General features: G+C 48.3%; 2 protein-coding genes across 10 annotated transcripts in view; one reads left to right on the plus strand and one right to left on the minus strand.

The window, feature by feature from the left end:
• The first annotated feature begins 23 nt into the window (after positions 1-23).
• Positions 24-18,518, plus strand: part of kat14 (lysine acetyltransferase 14) — a 22,769-nt gene continuing 4,274 nt past the window's right edge. For 2 of the 4 annotated variants that reach the window (XR_009788182.1, XR_009788183.1), the window contains exons 1-10: positions 24-279; positions 4,673-4,794; positions 4,863-4,984; positions 5,056-5,228; positions 5,338-5,781; positions 5,885-6,408; positions 6,500-6,633; positions 12,965-13,140; positions 13,231-13,421; positions 13,983-14,178. Coding sequence is in view for 2 of the 4 variants with exons in the window: in XM_061771031.1 (XP_061627015.1) it covers positions 24-279; positions 4,673-4,794; positions 4,863-4,984; positions 5,056-5,228; positions 5,338-5,781; positions 5,885-6,408; positions 6,500-6,633; positions 12,965-13,140; positions 13,231-13,421; positions 13,983-14,156 (2,316 nt within the window). In the remaining 2 variants the exon portion in view is untranslated. Of the gene's footprint in view, positions 280-4,672; positions 4,795-4,862; positions 4,985-5,055; positions 5,229-5,337; positions 5,782-5,884; positions 6,409-6,499; positions 6,634-12,964; positions 13,141-13,230; positions 13,422-13,982; positions 14,220-16,061; positions 17,584-18,518 lie in introns of those variants that run through there. The other 2 variants (XM_061771031.1, XM_061771030.1) reach the window with 2 other exon arrangements.
• dzank1 (double zinc ribbon and ankyrin repeat domains 1) overlaps positions 17,381-18,518 on the minus strand; it is a 25,939-nt gene continuing 24,801 nt past the window's right edge. For 5 of the 6 annotated variants that reach the window (XM_061771038.1, XM_061771039.1, XM_061771041.1 and 2 more), the window contains one exon: positions 17,381-18,438. In XM_061771038.1, coding sequence (XP_061627022.1) covers positions 18,300-18,438 — 139 coding nt within the window. In that variant the 3' untranslated portion in view covers positions 17,381-18,299. The remainder of the gene's footprint in view (positions 18,439-18,518) is intronic. The other variant, XR_009788184.1, reaches the window with a different exon arrangement.

Below are 18,518 nucleotides of genomic sequence, written 5' to 3' on the forward strand. Positions count from 1 at the left end.
TGTCCTTCCTTCCAGGCGAGGTCATGGACAGCGGCGGAGAGCTGGGCGGTGGCGAGGACGAGGCGGCGTGCACCTCCGCCTCTGAGGGTCTGGAGGAGGGCGAGGTAGAGGGTGAGACTCTCCTGATCGTCGAGTCCGAGGACCAGGTCTCGTTGGACCTGTCGCACGATCAGAGCGGCGACTCCCTGGCCAGCGACTTGGGCGAGGAGACAGATGCTGCGTGGGCCTGCGACAACTTGGCCTTTTACTGTGAGCGCTGCCACAAGTGGATCCCGGCAGGTACGGCAGCCACTTTGTTCATTTTCTTTCGGTTGTCAGCTGGCGGTAGCATTGAAAAAAGCAGGGGCGTCCATGAAAAAGACATTGCTTGGATGGCAGCATGTTTCTCTAAATAAATAAATCTGCAATGTCAATAAAACTAAGTGTTGATGTAATTTTTTGTTGATGACGTTGCTTGGATGGCAGCATGTTTCTCCAAAACCTGTATGTACATTTCAACATTAATGGTGCCTTCAGAGATGTGTAAGTTACCCATGCCATTGGCACTAACACAGCCCCATACCATCACAGATGCTGGCTTTTGAACTTTGCGTCCATAACAGTCCGAATGGTTCTTTTCCTCTTTGGCCCGGAGCACACGACATCCACAATTTCCAAAAACAATTTGAAATGTGGACTCGTCGGCCCACAGAACACTTTTCCACTTTGCATCGGTCCATCTTAGATGAGCTCGGGCCCAGAGAAGCCGGCGGCGTTTCTGGGTGTTGTTGATAAATGGATTTTGCTTTGCATAGTAGAGTTTCAAGTTGCACTTACGGATGTAGCGCCGAACTTTATTGACTGACATTGGTTTTCTGAAGTGTTCCTGAGCCCACGCGGTGATATCCTTTACACATTGATGTCGGTTTTTGATGCAGTGCCGCCTGAGGGACCGAAGGTCACGGGCATTCAATGTTAGTTTTCGGCCTCGCCGCTTACATGCAGTGATTTCCCCAGATTCTCTGCACCTTTTGGTGATATTATGGACCGTAGATGATGAAATCCCAAAATTCCTTGCAATTGTACGTTGAGGAACATTGTCCTTAAACCGTTGGACTATTTTCTCACGCACTTGTTCACACAGAGGTGAACCTCGCCCTATCTTTACTTGTGAATGACTGAGCAATTCAGGGAAGCTCCTTTTCTACCCAATCATGGCACCCACCTGTTCCCAATTAGCCTGTTCACCTGTGGGATGATCCGAACAGGTGTTTGCATTCCTCAAGTTTCTCTTTTTTTGCCACCTGTCACAGCTTTTTTTGGAATGTCTTGCAGACATAAAATTCTAAGTTAATGATTATTTGCTAAAACCAATAAAATGTATCAGTTTGAACATTAAATATCTTGTCTTTGTAGTGTATTCAATTAAATAGAAGTCGAACATGATTAGCAAATCATTGTATTCTGTTTTTATTTGTTTACCAGAATGTCTCAACTTCATTGGAATTGGGGTTGTGTGTGTATATATGGTTTTATTTTTAGTAGTGGGAAAATGTGTTGGAAATCTGTTACTGTTCAAATATGACGTAACTTCAACAAGCTAGCTTTCTTTAAAAAAAAAAAAAAAAAGAAAAGAAAAAAGGTTCACCCAAATTGCAGCCCTTTTGAAAAAAGAGCCAACAAATATTTCCTTGCCTATGAAAGGTGATTCCAAGTTTGGTGTTCCCTTGTTGTGATTGTGCGACGTGTGGGCAACCGTATGTAGCACCATGTGCAGGCATCCTTGTAATTTTGGTTTCCGACCGTGCCGTCCACAAACACGGATTGTCCATAACGAACACCATGTTCGAGCATAAGGATGTCCACATGTGCACTTGGCACCAGGACACCCTCGGTCGCAGTTCGGTGATCGACTTTGTGGTCGTGTCATCGGACTTGTGGCCGCATGTCTTGGACAGTCTGGTGAAGAGTTGGCTCCGATGGTGGGGGAAGATGCCGGTCCGATCTGGCAGACCCAAACATATCGTGAGGGTCTGCTGGGAACGTCTGGCAGAATCCCCTGTCAGAAGGAGTTTCAACTCCCACCTCCGACAGAACTTTGCTCATGTTCCGGGGGAAGCAGGGGACATCAAGTTCGAGTGGACCGTGTTCCGCGCCTCCATTGCTGAGGCGGCCGACCGGAGCTGTGGCCGTAAGGTGGTCTGTGCTTGTCGTGGCGGCAATCCCCGAACCCGTTGGTGGACACCAACGGTGAGGGATTCCGTCAAACTGAAGGAGTCCTATCAGGCCTTTTAGGCCTGTGGGACTTCTGAGGCAGCTGATGGGTACCGGCTGGCCAAGCGGAATGCAGCTTTAGTGGTAGCTGAAGCAAAAACTCGGGCGTGGGAGGAGTTCGGTGATGCCATGGAGAAAGACATCCGGACGGCTTCAAGGAAATTCTGGTCCACCATCCGGCGTCTCAGGAGGGGGAAGCAATGCACCATCAACACTGTGTATCGTGGGGATGAGGCGCTGCTGACCTCGACTCAGGACATTGTGAGTCGGTGGGGAGAATACTTCGAAGACCTCCTCAACTCCACCGAGACCCCTTCCCATGAGGAAGCAGAGTCTGGGTTCTCTGAGGCGGGCTGTCCTATCTCTGGGGTTGAGGTCACCGAGGTGCTTAAAAAGCTCCTTGGTGGCACGGCCCCGGGGGGGGATGAGATTTGCCCGGAGTTCCTAAAGGCTCTGGATGTTGTGGGGCTGTTGTGGTTGACACACCTCTGCAACATCGTGTAGACATCAGGGACAGTTCCTCTGGATTGGCAGACTGGAATGGTGGTCCCCCTTTTTAAGAGAGGGGACCGGAGGGTGTGTTCCAACTGCAGGAACACTCCTCAGCCTCCCTGGTAAGGTCTATTCTGGGGTGCTGGAGAGGAGGGTCCGTCTGGTAGTCGAATCTCAGATTCAGGAGGAGGAGTGTGGTTTTCGTCCTGGCCGTGGAACGGTGGACCAGCTCTACACCCACAGCAGGGTCCTCGAGGGTGCATGGGAGTTCGCCCAATCAGTATACATGTGTTTTGTGGACTTGGAGAAGGCGTTCGACCGTGTCCCTCGGGGAGTCCTGTGCGGGGTGCTTTGGGAGTATGGCGTACTGAACCCCCTGATACAGGCTGTTCGGTCCCTGTACGACCGGTGTCAGAGTTTGGTCCGCATTGCCGGGAGTAAGTCGGACTCGTTCCCGGTGAGGGTTGGACGCCTTACTGGTGAGGTGTTCTGGGCACGTCCCACCGGAAGGGGACCCCAGGGACGACCCAGGACACGCTGGAAAAACTACGTCTCTCGGCTGGCCTGGGAACGCCTAGGGATCCCACCGGAAGAGCTGAATGAAGTGGCTGGGGAGAGGGAAGTCTGGGCGTCCCTGTGAAACCTACTGCCCCCGTGACCCGACCTCGGATAAGCGGTAGAAATTGGATGGATGGATGTATAGTAGTGCGATAATGTAGTAGTAGTAGTGCGAGACTACTACAGTGAGTGCACAGGTAATATATAATTGGCACGACAGAAATGTGACGACAAACTCAAGACAAAAGAATTGGCAGCATGTTGCAATGGAATTATAAGTTAGCTGTTTAAGAAGTTGATGGCAAGAGGGAAGAAGCTGTTGGAATGTCTGCTAGTTGTAGTTTGCATTGTTCGGTAGCGCCTACCTGAGGGAAGGAGCTGGAAGAGCTGGTGACCAGGATTTGGAGGGTCCAAGAGGATTTTGCATGCTTTTGTTTTCGTTCTGGCAGCGTGCAAGTCCTCAAGGGTGGGTAGGGGGTACCGACAATCTTTCCAGCAGTTTTGATTGTCCGTTGCAGTCGGAGTTTGTGCTTTTTTGTGGCAGCAACAAACCAGACTGTGATGGAAGAAAACAGGATTGATTCGATGACCACTGTGTAGAACTGCCTCAACAGCTCCCGTAGCAGGCCGTGCTTCCTCAGAAGCCGCAGGAAGTACATCCTCTGCCGGGACTTTTTGAGGATGAAGTTGATGTTGAACTCCCACTTCAGGTCCTGAGAGACTGTAATTCCCAGGAACTTGAAGGTTCTCGACGGTTGACACAAGGCAGCTGTGCCGAAGGATGCCTCCTGAAGTCCACGATCATCTCTACAGTCTTGAGCGTGTTCAGCTCCAGGTTGTGTCGGCCACACCACAGCTCCAGCCGCTCCACTTCCTGTCGATATGCAGACTCGTCACCATCTTTGATGAGGCCGATGACTATGGTGTCATCTGCAAACTTCAGTAGTTTGACAGCCGGGTGTGTTAAGGTGCAGTCGTTTGTGTAGAAAGAGAAGAGCAGCGAAGAGAGGACACAACCTTGGGGCGCTACGGTGCTGGTGGTGCATGTAGACGAGGTGGCCTCCCCCAGCCTCACCTGCTGTGTCCTGCCCGTCAGGAAGCTGTAAAGCCACTGGCAGATGGCATATCTCAAGGCAGCACTGTATTCACAAAGGTCCGCTAGCTTTTTGATAACATAACGTGCAAAACGCCATAGATGGGCTAACCTAGCCTAGTTGTTGCGGTAATTCTAAGCCTTACGCAAGTGCTGCGTGATCATGCGCGAAGCAGCAACAAATTGTAACAGAGCTGGACACAAACAATGAAGCGTGATATAGCGGGGAACACTGAAATGCTTATGTGCAGCTAAAGTGTGGCCTTGTCACGCTAGCTCATCTCCACGGGAACCAGCCCAGCTACCTGAAAGGCGACAACTTTTTCAAGTTCATATGCTGCGACTGCTCCGAGGACGGCAAGGAGACCTTCGAGAGGATGCGGCTCACCTGGCAGCAGGTTGTTATACGATCACGTGGTTGGCGGTGGGTGCACGGCAGCGACTAACGTCCGTTTGTGTGTGGCAGGTGGTAATGCTGGCAATGTACAATCTATCTCTGGAAGGGACCGGACGCCAAGGCTACTTCCGATGGAAGGAGGACATCTGTGCATTCATCAGCCGCCACTGGAACTTCCTCTTGGGATCCAGGTCACTTCCTGTCACTTTGTCTCACACGACGACCGACCGGTGCATCTGATCTACTTTTGGTGGCCCAGCAGAAAGAAGACGTCCACCTGGTGGAGCACGGTGGCAGGCTGCCTGTCAGTGGGGAGTCCCGCTTTCTTCCGTTCGGGGGCACAGGAGTTTAGCGAACCGGGATGGTGGAAGCTGGTCCACAACCGACCTCCGACCCTGCGGGCTCATGCCCACAAAGCTGTCGCCAAGGTTAAAGGTGCGCAAGCCACGCTTAAGCTAACAGTTACACAGGTCATGTTTTTCGTTTACATTAATTTTTTTATGTTTTTTTGGTTGTGATTAGTAATTGATAATTGGTGTGGCAGGCGCAGTGCGCAAAACGGCAGCAGCGGAGCCTACCGTCATGGTGGAGGGTCTGCGGAAACGGGGCAGCAGCAAGAATCCTGTGGAGACAGCCATGCAACTGAAGGAGAAGCGCTCTCGCACGCAGGAGGCCAAAGACATACGGCGGGCTCAGAAGGAAGCGGGCTTTGCCAACCGCAGCACAGTTTCTACGCCGATGAAAGCGGGTGGTGCCAACGGCGGGGGTGCTGGGCGGCGGCCACCGGACGTGCTCCTGGAGAAAGGCGAGGTGGTGGACTTCTCCTCCCTCAGTTCTTCCGACAGGACGCCGCTGACCAGCCCGTCACCGTCACCCTCGCCCGATTTCTCGGCCCCCGGGACGCCGGCCTCACACTCTGCCACGCCCAGCCTGCTGTCGGAGGCCGACCTTATCCCGGACGCCATGCCGCCCCAGGCGCTCTTTCACGGTGAGTCTGTGCTTGCCCGCATTGCGCTGCAGTTTAAGATTCATCCTCAACTGGATATGATTAATTTCAACAACCCTAGTTGTTTTTTTTTTGTGGCGTCCAGACGACGAGGAAATGGAGGCGGATGCCATGATCGACCCCGGGATGGAGCACGCACCTCCCCCCGCTGCCGCACGCAAGAAGCTCTGCCCGGCACCACATCACATCAAGCGGGAGGCGGACAGCGAGTATGACGAAGGACGCCAGGGCGACTTTGAAGAAGCGTTAGGCTCGCAGCTCTCTGCCGCCGCCCACGAGGGCCCGGCGCGGAAGAGGCCGGCTCGCTGCGACAAAAGCCACGGGGGCGACGCCCCTCAAATTCCTCACCACGCCCCCATCAGCCTGTACGAGGAGCGGATGCTGCGGCGTCGCTTGGACGCGTGCACACTAGCGTTAGCTGTCACCCCGCAGGCCCGCCGCCTTCGCCGCAAGCTAATGGTGCGCCAGGCTAAGCGGCAGCGAGGACTCCCCCTGCTGGACATAGACTGCGCACTCAGCCTGGTGGGAGGAGTCTACGGTGCGCGGGAAGCGGGCGGTGGACGGTGCGGCACCGGCAGCCGAGAGCTGCGTGTCCTGGACCGCTTCCAGGTAACGCCGTGTAACAGGAAGTCAGAGCAGAGCAAGGAGGATGTCCGCTTTGTGTCCAGGTGTCAGCGTGACTTTTGAATCTTGTCCACAGGTGAGTTGTCCTGCTCGTCGCGGCTTCCCCCCACCTCCGGTTTCTTTCTCCTGCCGCCTGACTGGAGCGGACGGCGCTCTGGAGCAAAGCATCAAGAGCCCGTACACGTCCCGCCTCCTCAAACCTTACATCAGGTACACACAAAAATGTTAATGTATGACATGACTCAGTCCAAGCGCGGCGCAGACACTTGATAGCAGCGGTTCTCAAACGTTTAACGCCAAGGAGCACCTCAAAAGATTCTTAACTTTCCATCCCAAACAACATTAAGCTACAGTAGCGTAGTAGGCCTTTTATTCCTAAAAAGTTATTTTATCGTAAGCGACTATAACATTATACAACCCCATTTCCAATGAAGTTGGGATGTTGTGTTAAACAGAAATAAAAACGGAATACAATGATTTCCAAATCATGTTCAACCTATATTTATTTGAATACACTACAAAGATGATATTTAATGTTCAAACTGATCAAATGTATTGTTTTTAGCAAATAATCATTAATTTAGAATTTTATGGCTGCAAAACGTTCTAAAAAAGCTGGGACAAGTGTCACAAAAGACTGAGAAAGTTGAGGAATGCTCATCAAACACCTGTTTGGAACATCCCCCAGGTGAATTGGGAACAGGTGGGTGCCATGATTGGGTAGAAAAAGAGCTTTCCTGAATTGCTTTGTCTTTCACAAGCAAAGAGGGGGCGAGGTTCACCTCTTCGTGAACAAGTGCGTGAGAAAATAGTCGAACAGTTTAAGGACAATGTTCCTCAACGTACAATTGCAAGGAATTTAGGGATTTCATCATCTACGGTCCATAATATCGTAAAAAAGTTCAGAGAATCTGGAGAAATCACTGCATGGAAACGGCAAGGCCGAAAACCAACATTGAATGCCCGTGACCGTCGATCCCTCAGACGGCACTGCATCAAAAACCGACATCAATGTGTAAAGGATATCACCGCATGGGCGCAGGAAAACTTCAGAAAACCAATGTCAGTAAATAAGGTTCAACTTGAAACTCTACTATGCAAAGCAAAAGCCAATTATCAACAACACCCAGAAACGCCGCCGGCTTCTCTGGGCCCAAGCTCATCTAAGATGGACTGACGCAAAGTGGAAAAGTGTTCTGTGGTCCGACGAGTCCACGTTTCAATTTGTTTTTGGAAATTGTGGACGTCTTGTCCTCCGGGCCAAAGAGGAAAAGAACCATCCGGACTGTTATGGACGCAAAGTTCAAAAGCCTGCATCTGTGATAGTATGGGGCTGTGTTAGCGCCAATGGCATGGGTAACTTACAGATCTGTGAAGGCACCATTAATGCTGAAAGGTACATACAGGTTTTGGAATCAGAATCATCTTTATTTGCCAAGTATGTCCAAAAAACACACAAGGAACTTGTCTCCGGTAATTGGAGCCGTTCTAGTACGACAACAGACAGTCAATTGACAGAGAACACTTTGGAGACATAAAGACATTGAGAAAAACAGTCACTGAGCAAAAAATGATTGCTAGTTATCTGGTAATGCCGGTACATTTTATTTATTTTTTTGACAATTGTGCAAAAAGATGCAGAGTCCTCTAGCACTTAGAGCAGTTCGAATGACTAATATTGCAATAGTCCGGTGCAGTGACCATTGTGCAAAGGGCGCCGAGACTTCAAGCGAGTAGTACGATAATCTGGGACAATGTTGATTATGCAAATGTTGCAGTCAGTGTGCAAATGGAGCAGATGCTACTCTGGCATGAGTGGCCAGTATTGGTCAACAACACACATGCAAATAGTGCAGCGTGGTGGACTACTACAGTGAGTGCGCGAGTAATATATAATTGGCGCGACAGAAATGTGACAACAAACTCAAGACAAAAAAATTGTCAGCATTTTGGAATGGAATTGTAGGTTAGGTGTTTAAGAAGTTGATTGCAAGAGGGTAGTTCTAGTTTGCATTGATCGGTAGCGCCTACCTGAGGGAAGGAGCTGGAAGAGCCGGTGACCGGGATGCGGAAGGTCCGAGAGGATTTTGCACGCTCTTGTCTTAGTTCTGGCAGCGTCCAAGTCCTCAAGTGTGGGTAGGAGGGTACCGACAAACCTTTGAGCAGTTTTGATTGTTCGTTGCAGTCGGAGTTTGTCCTTTTTTGTAGCAGCACCAGACTGTGACGGAAGAACACAGGACTCATTCGATGACCGCTGTGTAAAACTACCTCAGCAGCTCCTGTGGCAGGCCGTGCTTTCTCAGAAGCCGCAGGAAGTACGTCCTCTGCTGGGCCTTTTTGAGGACGGAGTTGATGTTGATCGCCCACTTCAGGTCCTGAGAGACTGTATTTCCCAGGAACTTGAAGGTTCTCGACGGTTGACACAAGGCAGCTGTGGAGAAGGATGCCTCCTGAAGTCCACGATCATCTCTACAGTCTTGAGCGTGTTCAGCTCCAGGTTGTGTCGGCCACACCACAGCTCCAGCCGCTCCACTTCCTGTCGATATGCAGACTCGTCACCATCTTTGATGAGGCCGATGACTGTGGTGTCATCTGCAAAAGTTTGAGAGCCGGGTGCGTTGAGGTGCAGTCGTTCGTGGAGAGAGAGAGAAGAGCAGCGGAGAGAGGACGCAACCTTGGGGCGCCCCAGTGCTGATGCTGCGTGTGGATGAGGTGGCCTCCCCCAGCCTCACCTGCTGTGTCCTGCCCTTCAGGAAGCTGTAAATCGACAAGCAGATGGCAGGTGAGACGCTGAGCTGGAGAAGCTTGAAGGAAAGGAGTTCATGGATGATGGTGTTGAACCCTGAGCTGAAGTCCACGAACAGGATCCTCGCGTAGGTCCCTGCACTGTCGAGGTGTTCTAGGATGAAGTGCAGTCCCATGTTGACTGCATCATCCGCAGACCTGTTTGTCGGTAGGCAAACTGCAGGGGGTCCAGCAGGGGACCTGTGACGCTCTTGAGGTAGTCCAGCAAGAGACGTTCAAAGGACTTCATGACCACTAATGTCAAGGCGACAGGCCTGTAGTCATTTAGACCCGAGATTGTAGGTTTCTTGGGGACTGCAATGATGGTGGAGCGTTTGAAACCGGATGGTACTTCGCACAGTTCCAGAGATCTATTGAAGATCTGAGTGAAGACTGGAGCGAGCTGGTCCGCGAAGACTTTGAGGCAGGATGGGGACACATGGTCTGGGCCTGCCGCTTTGTTAATCTTTTGTTGTTTGAAGATGCGTCTCACATCCTGTTCGCGGATGGTTAACGCAGAAGTCAGTGGTGTGATAGTGGAAGGTGGTGCGACTGCGTGGGTGTGAAAGTGTCCTTTTCAAATCTGCAGTAGAAGGTATTCAAGTCGTTGGCTAGTGTGCTATTGTTCTCAGCTTGGGGGGATCGTCGCTTGTAATTAGTCAGCGATTGGAATGCATGCCAGACTGATTTAGAGTCGTTAGCGCTAAACTGTTTTTCCAACTTTGCTGTAGTTCCTCTTTGCAATGTTAATTTCTTTAGTCAGCTGGTTTCTAGCTCGATTATACAGGGCTCTGTCCCCGCTTTGATAAGCGTCCTCTTTAGGTTGTCGAAGCGTCTTAAGTTTGGCAGTGAACCACGGCTTGTTGTTATTGAATGTGTGAAATGACTTTGTTGGTACGCGCACCTCTTTACAGAAACTGATATAAGATGTGACAGTGTCCGCATATTCAGCTGAATTTTCAAAGACACTCCAGTCTGTGCAGTCTGAACAGCTTTGAAGTTCCATCTTTGCTTCATTGGTCCACTTTTTCACTGTCTTCACTGTAGGCTTCGTGCATTTAAGTTCTTGCCTGTATGTCGGTATTAAGTGAATTAAGCAGTGATCAGACGAGCCCAGGGCTGCGCGAGGATTTGCGAAAGTTGGTGAAAGAAAGTCTGGAGTAACCTCCTTTATGTTTAGCATGTCTCCCCTTGTGTAAGTGCGTCGTGTAATGTCTCCGAAGACAAACGAAAAACACAAAGAGAAACAAACATGAGTTGCCATCCAAGCAACGTCTTTTTCATGGACGCCCCTGCTATTTTCAGCAAGACAATGCCAAACCACATTCTGCACGTGTTACAACAGCGTGGCTTCGTAGTAAAAGAGTGTGGGTACTACTAGGTAAACATGACCCTGTCCCAGCTTTTTTGGAATGTGTTGCAGCCATAAAATTCTAAGTTCATGATTATTTGCTAAAAACAAAGTTTATCAGTTTGAACATGAAATATCTTTTCTTTGTCGTGTATTCAATTCAATATAGGTTGAACATGATTTGCAGATCATTGTATTCTGTTTTTATTTGTTTAACACAACGTCCCAACTTCATTTGAATTGGGGTTGTACATAGAACATTTACACCGCACTTAAAGATAGGAATATGAATTAAAGAAGTGGTGGATCCCTTTAGCGCCAGCAGACCTTTTTGGGTCTGTTTGCAAAGCATGCAGGCGGGGTCTAAAATTAACACTCGTCAGGCGCCAAATGTGACTAAATTTTCCGTTTGGCGTCTCCATCTCAGAGGGCTATCCGCCACATGGCGAGTAAATGTTTGCACCATATTATTCATGTTTTTTAGTCTTCATTTTGGTGGATTTCTCCTTTATGTTCCTCTGCTGTTTGTACATACATGAACGATGCGGACGTACACAAACATACACGCATAACGTAAACAGATGCACACGCGCCAGACAGGGTAGTTAAGTCGCGGGAATGTGGCGAGTTTTAGCAGGAAGCGAGCGGCCGTGGCGACACACAGTGGTGTCCAAACTATGGTTTGGGGGCCATTTGCAGCCCACCATTCATTTTTAGCGGCCCTCGGCACACTGTACGTGTGGTTTGATTGCATTGGACTATAGGATCTACTTTTTACAGCGGGTGCCAAGGCAGGAGAAGAGAAAGTTTGTTCGTATTGCTCACTTCCTTGTTTTCAACCAATCACACATCATTACATAAGATGTGACGCCAAGGTCAGCTCTGTACAGAATCTTGCTGTTTTGATTCCAGTTGTGGTGATGTGATTATGCTGCTGCTCAGTGGAGACGTGAATTTGTTCTAATGGGACTGGCCACTCCAAAATCCTGAAAAATCAGACTTTTTGCTTTATTACCTAGATTTTTTTTTATTATTATTATACAGTATATATCCAAATATGTTGTAGCTTTGCTTAGCTTTACCTACTCTGATGGATTATTTTTGTGTGAAAGTCTCATTGTCGCCTTTTTTCTGCATGCGGCCCTTGGAAGAAAAGGTTTGGACAGCCCTTCTCTAAGCCATAAGGGGAGTTATTCCCTTCAAAGGAGTTCCTTCTACACTATATTCACTAGGGATGTCCCGATCCAATCACTTGATTGAAAATCGGGATCGATCACGTGATTTTCAGTTGATCGAGATCGGGTGAAAAAGAACCCCAGTTTTGAATTCACATAGCGGTTAGCCGTGCATCGTTAGCCTCGCCTAGTCCGATCTACTCACCGGGGAGGAAGAGGAACGAGGGGCGCGAGCAGCACAATGTCAGTGAAAGTTCATCTTCGTCCCCAATGTTGTGTCCACGACGACTGTGTGCCAACAGTACTTGCTACTATTGTGAGCGTTCCATAACATGCCTTTTGCGACACTGCTGCAACACCTGTAGTCTTTAGTGTAGTGTGTACTTGGTGCACACTGTTGTAAACCTGGCTGCACAGAGAGCACTGGGCTGTCACAAATCCTTTGAGACAGTAAGAGAAAAGAAGAAGAAAAGTTTATTTTTTACCCATTTTGGTATTTAGTTTCTGGTTTGCAGCACAGATAGGAAGTTTGATACAGTGTTAACTAAATGTTTACGTCGTGGCACAGACACCAAGTTTATTTCCTAAACTCCACAGTGTTGTTTAGTTCTTATATTTTAAATGGTAGCTATTTTGTTAGAGAAAAGATTCTTTGTTTTTACATATTTTAATTTCTTGTTTGCAGCACAGAATGGAGTTGATTTTATTTTTTACAATCATGTATAGTTAAGTGTCCTAAGTAAATAGTCGTTTTTTTTTTGTTTTTTTTTAAAATCACAATCTTATCTATTTTTTTTACCCCCCACTTAAAAAATCGAATCGTGTATTGAACCGTCGGTCAGAAATCGTGATATGTATCGAAATGACTTTGGTGTATTGTTACAGCCCCAATATATAGTGTGTGTGTGTATACTATTAAAATATTTGTAAATATTTTATCTATATAAAATATTAGTATACATTTTGTATGTATGTAACTATATACAAAGGCCACACAAGGACTGTCACAATCGAATCTTTTTAGAATTGATTATCCTATAGATATTTTGTCAAGTAATCATCGCCCCCCAGTTTGCAGACTGCTTATTGTGTAGTAGCACAACGGGGCAAGTGACCTGACTAGCAACGTTGTCGTTCCGTCACATGGGCACAGTCAATAACACACAGTCACGCGGTCGATTGTAGCGTTCCGGCGGACTAGTTTTCATGTGTTGCCCGCCCGGTGTGCTAGGCGCGACTACGAGAGCCGTCCCCTGAAGATGCGTCTGCTGGCTGAGATCCGAGCACACCCCCACCGCCGGGAGTCCGGCTGGACTCCGGAGGCCGACGCCCCCCTCGACTACTGCTACGTGCGGCCCAATCACATCCCGTCGGTCAATGCCATGTGTCAGCACAGCTTCTGGCCAGGTAACGCGGCGGCGGCGTAACCAGCGGCGGCCGCACCCCGCCGCCTCATCTCTGACGTTTGCGGGGGCCCCTGCCCTCCCCTTCCCTCAGGAGTAGACCTGTCGGAGTGCCTGCAGTACCCCGACTTCAGCGTGGTGGTCCTATACAAGAAGGTGGTGGTGGGCTTTGGCTTCATGGTGCCCGACGTCAAGTACAACGAGGCGTATGTCTCCTTCCTGCTGGTGCACCCCGAGTGGCGGCGGGCGGGCATCGGAACCTTCATGATCTATCACCTCATTCAGGTGAGCGCCCACGTGCGGGACTTCCTCGTACTGGCGACGTGACTGGTGCGCGTCCGCCCAGAAAAGCCCTCCGTGGGAATGTGGGCCTGTACTGGCTTCTTGGTGTGCATTTTCAACTGCAACTTGTCAGCTAATCGGAGAATGGCTTCCTCAAGTAACGGACCAAACCAAAGGGTTTAGGAGATATGTTGAGGAATAATCGAGTTACGGTGGACCCCGCATATTTGCACTTCAGCATTTGCAGATTTTGGGGTGAATCTATCCTGGTCCCTAACCCTCCACAAATGGCGTCCACCGTACTACTAGAATTTTTTTTTAAAAATACAAAAGAACTTTATTTTTGTGCAAAGCAAGCGGGTTTCGAGACGTGGATTCCCTTATTCGCTTTTTTTTTTTTTTTATGTATTGATTTGCTCAATTTCCCTGTTTTTGTTTTTGTTTTGGGTTTTGTGGAAAGCCAACTTATTCACTTTGGATGGAGGGGATTATTTTTTACATTTTATGACAATTGCAATGTTGGTGAATTGTTGGCGTGTGTTTTTTGTGCGTTGTGTTTTTCAGACGTGCATGGGCAAGGACGTGACGCTGCACGTGTCTGCCAGCAATCCCGCCATGCTGCTCTACCAGAAGTTCGGCTTCCAGGCCGAGGAGTACATCCTGGACTTTTACGACAAGTATTACACGCTGGACAGCACCGAGTGTCGTCACGCTTTCTTTCTGCGGCTGCGACGCTGACAAATCTTCAACTTCCTGTCATGTGAGCTGATAAAACGTCAATAAATGCTCGTGTTTTTTTTCCTTTGGGTAGTGACATTTAGTCGAGTGATGGATACCAACAGTGTTGAGAAGATGACTTTGCAAATGGAGTTACTTCCAATTACTTTACCCTGTTGAAATTGTAATAGTCATAATATTTCAACTACTTTCTCAAAGTAATTAGTCCAATTAGTAAAAGTCCAAAATTATCAAAATGAAAGTGTTCAAAAGTCATCATGTTCCTTTGTGTTCAAACGCGTAACTCTGAATCGAACCCAGGGTCAAAAATAAATATTCAAATTGGCTATTATTTTGCAAATATATATTTGACATTATTAAGTGACAAAATTCCTTTTGAATACAAGTTGACAGTCGACCGCATGGTCCACATGCGATCAAAGGATGACGAAACGAGCAGATGGGGAGTTGTTGTTGGCTGCAGATGAATAATTGAAGTTTGGCTTTCAGTTCATGAATTGAATGACAACCCAAATAGACATTGACTATTTTATTTGAAAGTAAGCTTCAAAAGTGTGTTTTTTGTTTTTTTTTAAGTTTTCGTGTCCAACACACTAGTACTTTATACATTGTGGTTAAAAAAGAAGCTATACAATGTGCAATATCCTCAAGATGTCACAAGGGTTTTTATGGCTCCCAGTGTTTTTTTAAGTGGGAGAATGTCCAATGGCCCTGAGTATTTAAGGTTGCCGACCCCTGGTCTAACCTTTTCCAAATCCATCCATCCAGCCATCCATCCATTTTCTGAGCCGCTTCTCCTCACTAGGGTCGCGGGCGTGCTGGAGCCTATCCCAGCTGTCATCGGGCAGGAGGCGGGGTACACCCTGAACTGGTTGCCAGCCAATCGCAGGGCAAATATAAACATATATATGACGATCCAAGATGCTGAAATACAAGCAGCACATTGACTGTCCTACCAGGGAGAATAACATTTTGGACCACTGCTATACTACGCTAGAAAACGCATACCGTGCCAAACACACGTGCAAAGATGGAACTTCAAAGCTGTTCAGACTGCACAGACTGGAGTGTCTTTGAAAATTCAGCTGGCAGCCTGGATGAATATACGGACACTGTCACATCCTAGATCAGTTTCTGTGAAGAGGTTTGTGTACTAACAAAGTCATTTCGCACATTCAACAACAACAAGTTGTGGTTCACTGCTAAACTTCGCCAAGCTAAGGAGGACGCATATCAGAGCGGGGACAGAGCCCTGTATAATCGAGCTAGAAACCAAATATTTTGTGCAAACGGAGCCAACATTTTCTTATACTTATCAGTTCTACATCATCTTCTGTTCGCAAGTGACTGTTTTCTGCTCCTTTGTATGCAGTTTGTTTCGTTCAACAATTGTGACGTTTGTCGCCTTTTGCTGACATCCAGGTCCGATGTGCGCCCCGCCCCGTGAGCGTCCATACTGCACTCGCGCCGGATACATATCCGATTTATATTCACATATGAAAGAGGCCTGGGTCGGATAAGAAAAAAATTGGAATTGTACTGTTCAGATTGGCATGAAAGAATCTGATACGTCACATTGGGTATAAAAAAATCGGAATTGCGTTGCAGTGTGATCGTAGCCTATGTGGGTCACCACGCCACAGACTGCACGCAGCCATAATCAGTTCTGCCTTTGGTGCGATAACGTGACAATCGAAACATTTGCTCACCGAAAGAGATTTGCCGGATCGACGACACGGTACGGCTTGTTCGGAAAGTTGACTGGACGGACCAGTACCGTGTCATTCTTCCGGAAGCCAGCGCAAAACCGTTTTGTGTGTGATATGTTGCCAGACCGTGGCTTTAATTAAAAGGACTCCTCCAAATTCTAACTGAAGATCCTTGTCTTATGGTACGTTGGGGTAGTGGGGCACAGGCGGCGCTTTGGACGGGGGTGTCTTTCGACGAGCTTGGTCGGTGACTCACTCGGCACGTCGGGTGTCCTTCCTCGCCGGAAACAGCTCCGTCCTCGACTTGGACCTTCCGACGGCTGCGATCCCGCCGATTCAGTGGTTTCGCCGACACACCGAATACAAAATGACAACACTTGCAAGGAGCTGATGTAGGCCACAACTCATGTCCAGACGCTCACACGCAGACTGACTGGCCAAACCCGACTGCACCTACTGATGGCAATGTTTTTACTTACTTTTTCCCCCATATCTCTCGCTTGGTCACCTTTAGTTGCTCAGCAAAGATAGTAATGACACTTTCGGCAACCAGTTTTCTTTTGAGATTGTCTTTGTTTTTAAAAAGTGTTTGGGGAGCTGAAACAGATGAATGGGGAAAACTGACTTGCTATACGAGTCACCTGAGGTACGAGCTCGGCCAGAGAACATTAAACTCGTAAGTCGAGGTACGGCTGCAGTTCGTATTGGGGCTTATTCTCCCATTGGTGCGTAAAGATGTTTTTACCAGCCTGGCATGCGATTTTCCCCTAATGACTTCTTGCCACACACACACACACGTCGTCGGCCCACCGGAATTCCTGGATCGTGGAGTTTTCCTTCGATGCCATAAGAATCCATTTGAGAAAAATGGCAGGCTTTAAATGTGAAATTAACCCCTGTAGCGGAAACGCGCGCACCGCTCACGTTAAAGGGGCATGTGTTTTTGTATTCTGTATATTCTATTCTAGGGGTCACTTAAATTGATTTCACATGCAAATGATTCAAACTATAACTCAGTTTTTGTGAGGGTCGCTTTCAGACAAGCTCCAAGCCACCACCCGCACTGAAGCGGAAATGCAGAATTTTTGTTCTGTCGATTAATATATGTCACGTCACCGTTCGACCGTCGGCAACCACATCGCGGCCGTTGGTTAGCCTGCGAGCGGGCCTGGCGTCTCCCGTACCGTCAGCGCGATTCAGCCGGAGCTCGGTGGCAGTTAACTTAGTTAAAACGTGCAATATGATGTTTCACCTTCCCAGGGCACTTGACTTACTACAGCCTTCGGAGTGCAGATGAGAACACGCGCACTTGGCCAGATCTGAGCGGGTTACGCCACACAAACTGCATAAATGGCGAGAAGGTGCGCTAATGGCACTCAAACTCTTTACAATGGCAGAATGGGCGGAGTCAGAAAAGCGCACCTTTACTTACTCGAGCATACGGGAGAATACGCCCCAAATAGTAGTGATGGCGAGATGAAGCTTCATGAAGCATTGTGACACTTGAGCCGTTGGTTGGAGTAATGGTTCATTTCTTGATTGCTGCATTGCCCACGAGACCACCTGCTGGCCATGTGCATCATCACAGGCAGCTGGACCTTTACCTCACCTCATACAGTATGTGCTGCGTTGCATTTTTGCCTCTTGTGAATGACGATGTATGACAAAACAATGTTTGACCAAGTAATTTCCCAACATAAAGTGTCAAATATATTCTCTTTGAACGTATTCTGTGTTTAAAATGTTCATCACTGGTATGGCAGGTTGTGTCATGTTTTTTTTTTTTATCACTTTGCGAAAATGGCATGGGCTTAAGAGGGCAGAGGATTTTGAAAGTACTTATTTAGAAAACAGTTTATCATAATTTTTGTGTTAAGTGAGTCATTGAAGAGCAAGATTTTTTAAACTGGGGTACAGTAATTTCGCCTCTCCCAGTGAGATTTTATTTGAACTTGCTTTCTGTGAACATAATACTTTCCCCATGAATAAAATAAGTGGAAAATGCAGTTTTTGATTTAAAAAAACAAAAAAAAAATTCGAGGAGTGACGTAAATGGAATCGCTCGCTATCTCTACTGTCCAAGCTATGCTGTCAACACACTCCAAACTAGCCTTTATCCAAACTGAGCTGACCGCAGCTCTATATAAAACACACACACATTTTGAATGGAGCCTGCAGGACGGGTTTCGATTGCTGGCAAACGCTGAAGCGCTTCCCGAATCGGTCACGTGGTACAGCCGGACAGCGAGGCATCGGACGTCATAACTTCCGGGTCCGCCCCTAAATGAAGCAAGCCTCAATACGCGCTTTGTGGAAACGCCCCCTCCATTACTCGACACACGCCTCGAAGACTCGGCACATCTCCTACCATCCCTACCAAATAGCATTGGCTTGCGTGAAGCTAGCATAACCTGAGCTAGTTTAAATGTAGCTCTTAGTCAGGTGGAAGCCCCACCCCTTCCAAAGAGGCGGAGCCATTCAGCAGGGACATCATGGCGGCGCACCCGCTCGCGGCAGCCACGTCGTAGGCCGTACGGCCATCTTTGTTACGCAGTCCCGTGGCGGCGTTGCAGCTGAAAGACAAAAATGAAAAATGTAATTGGCGCGTCGCATCATTGTTGATGATGTCACAGGCTGTGTTGGGAATCCCTCC

This window comes from Phyllopteryx taeniolatus, chromosome 4 (assembly GCF_024500385.1).
Source record: "Phyllopteryx taeniolatus isolate TA_2022b chromosome 4, UOR_Ptae_1.2, whole genome shotgun sequence".
Classification (NCBI taxonomy): Eukaryota; Metazoa; Chordata; class Actinopteri; order Syngnathiformes; family Syngnathidae; genus Phyllopteryx; species Phyllopteryx taeniolatus.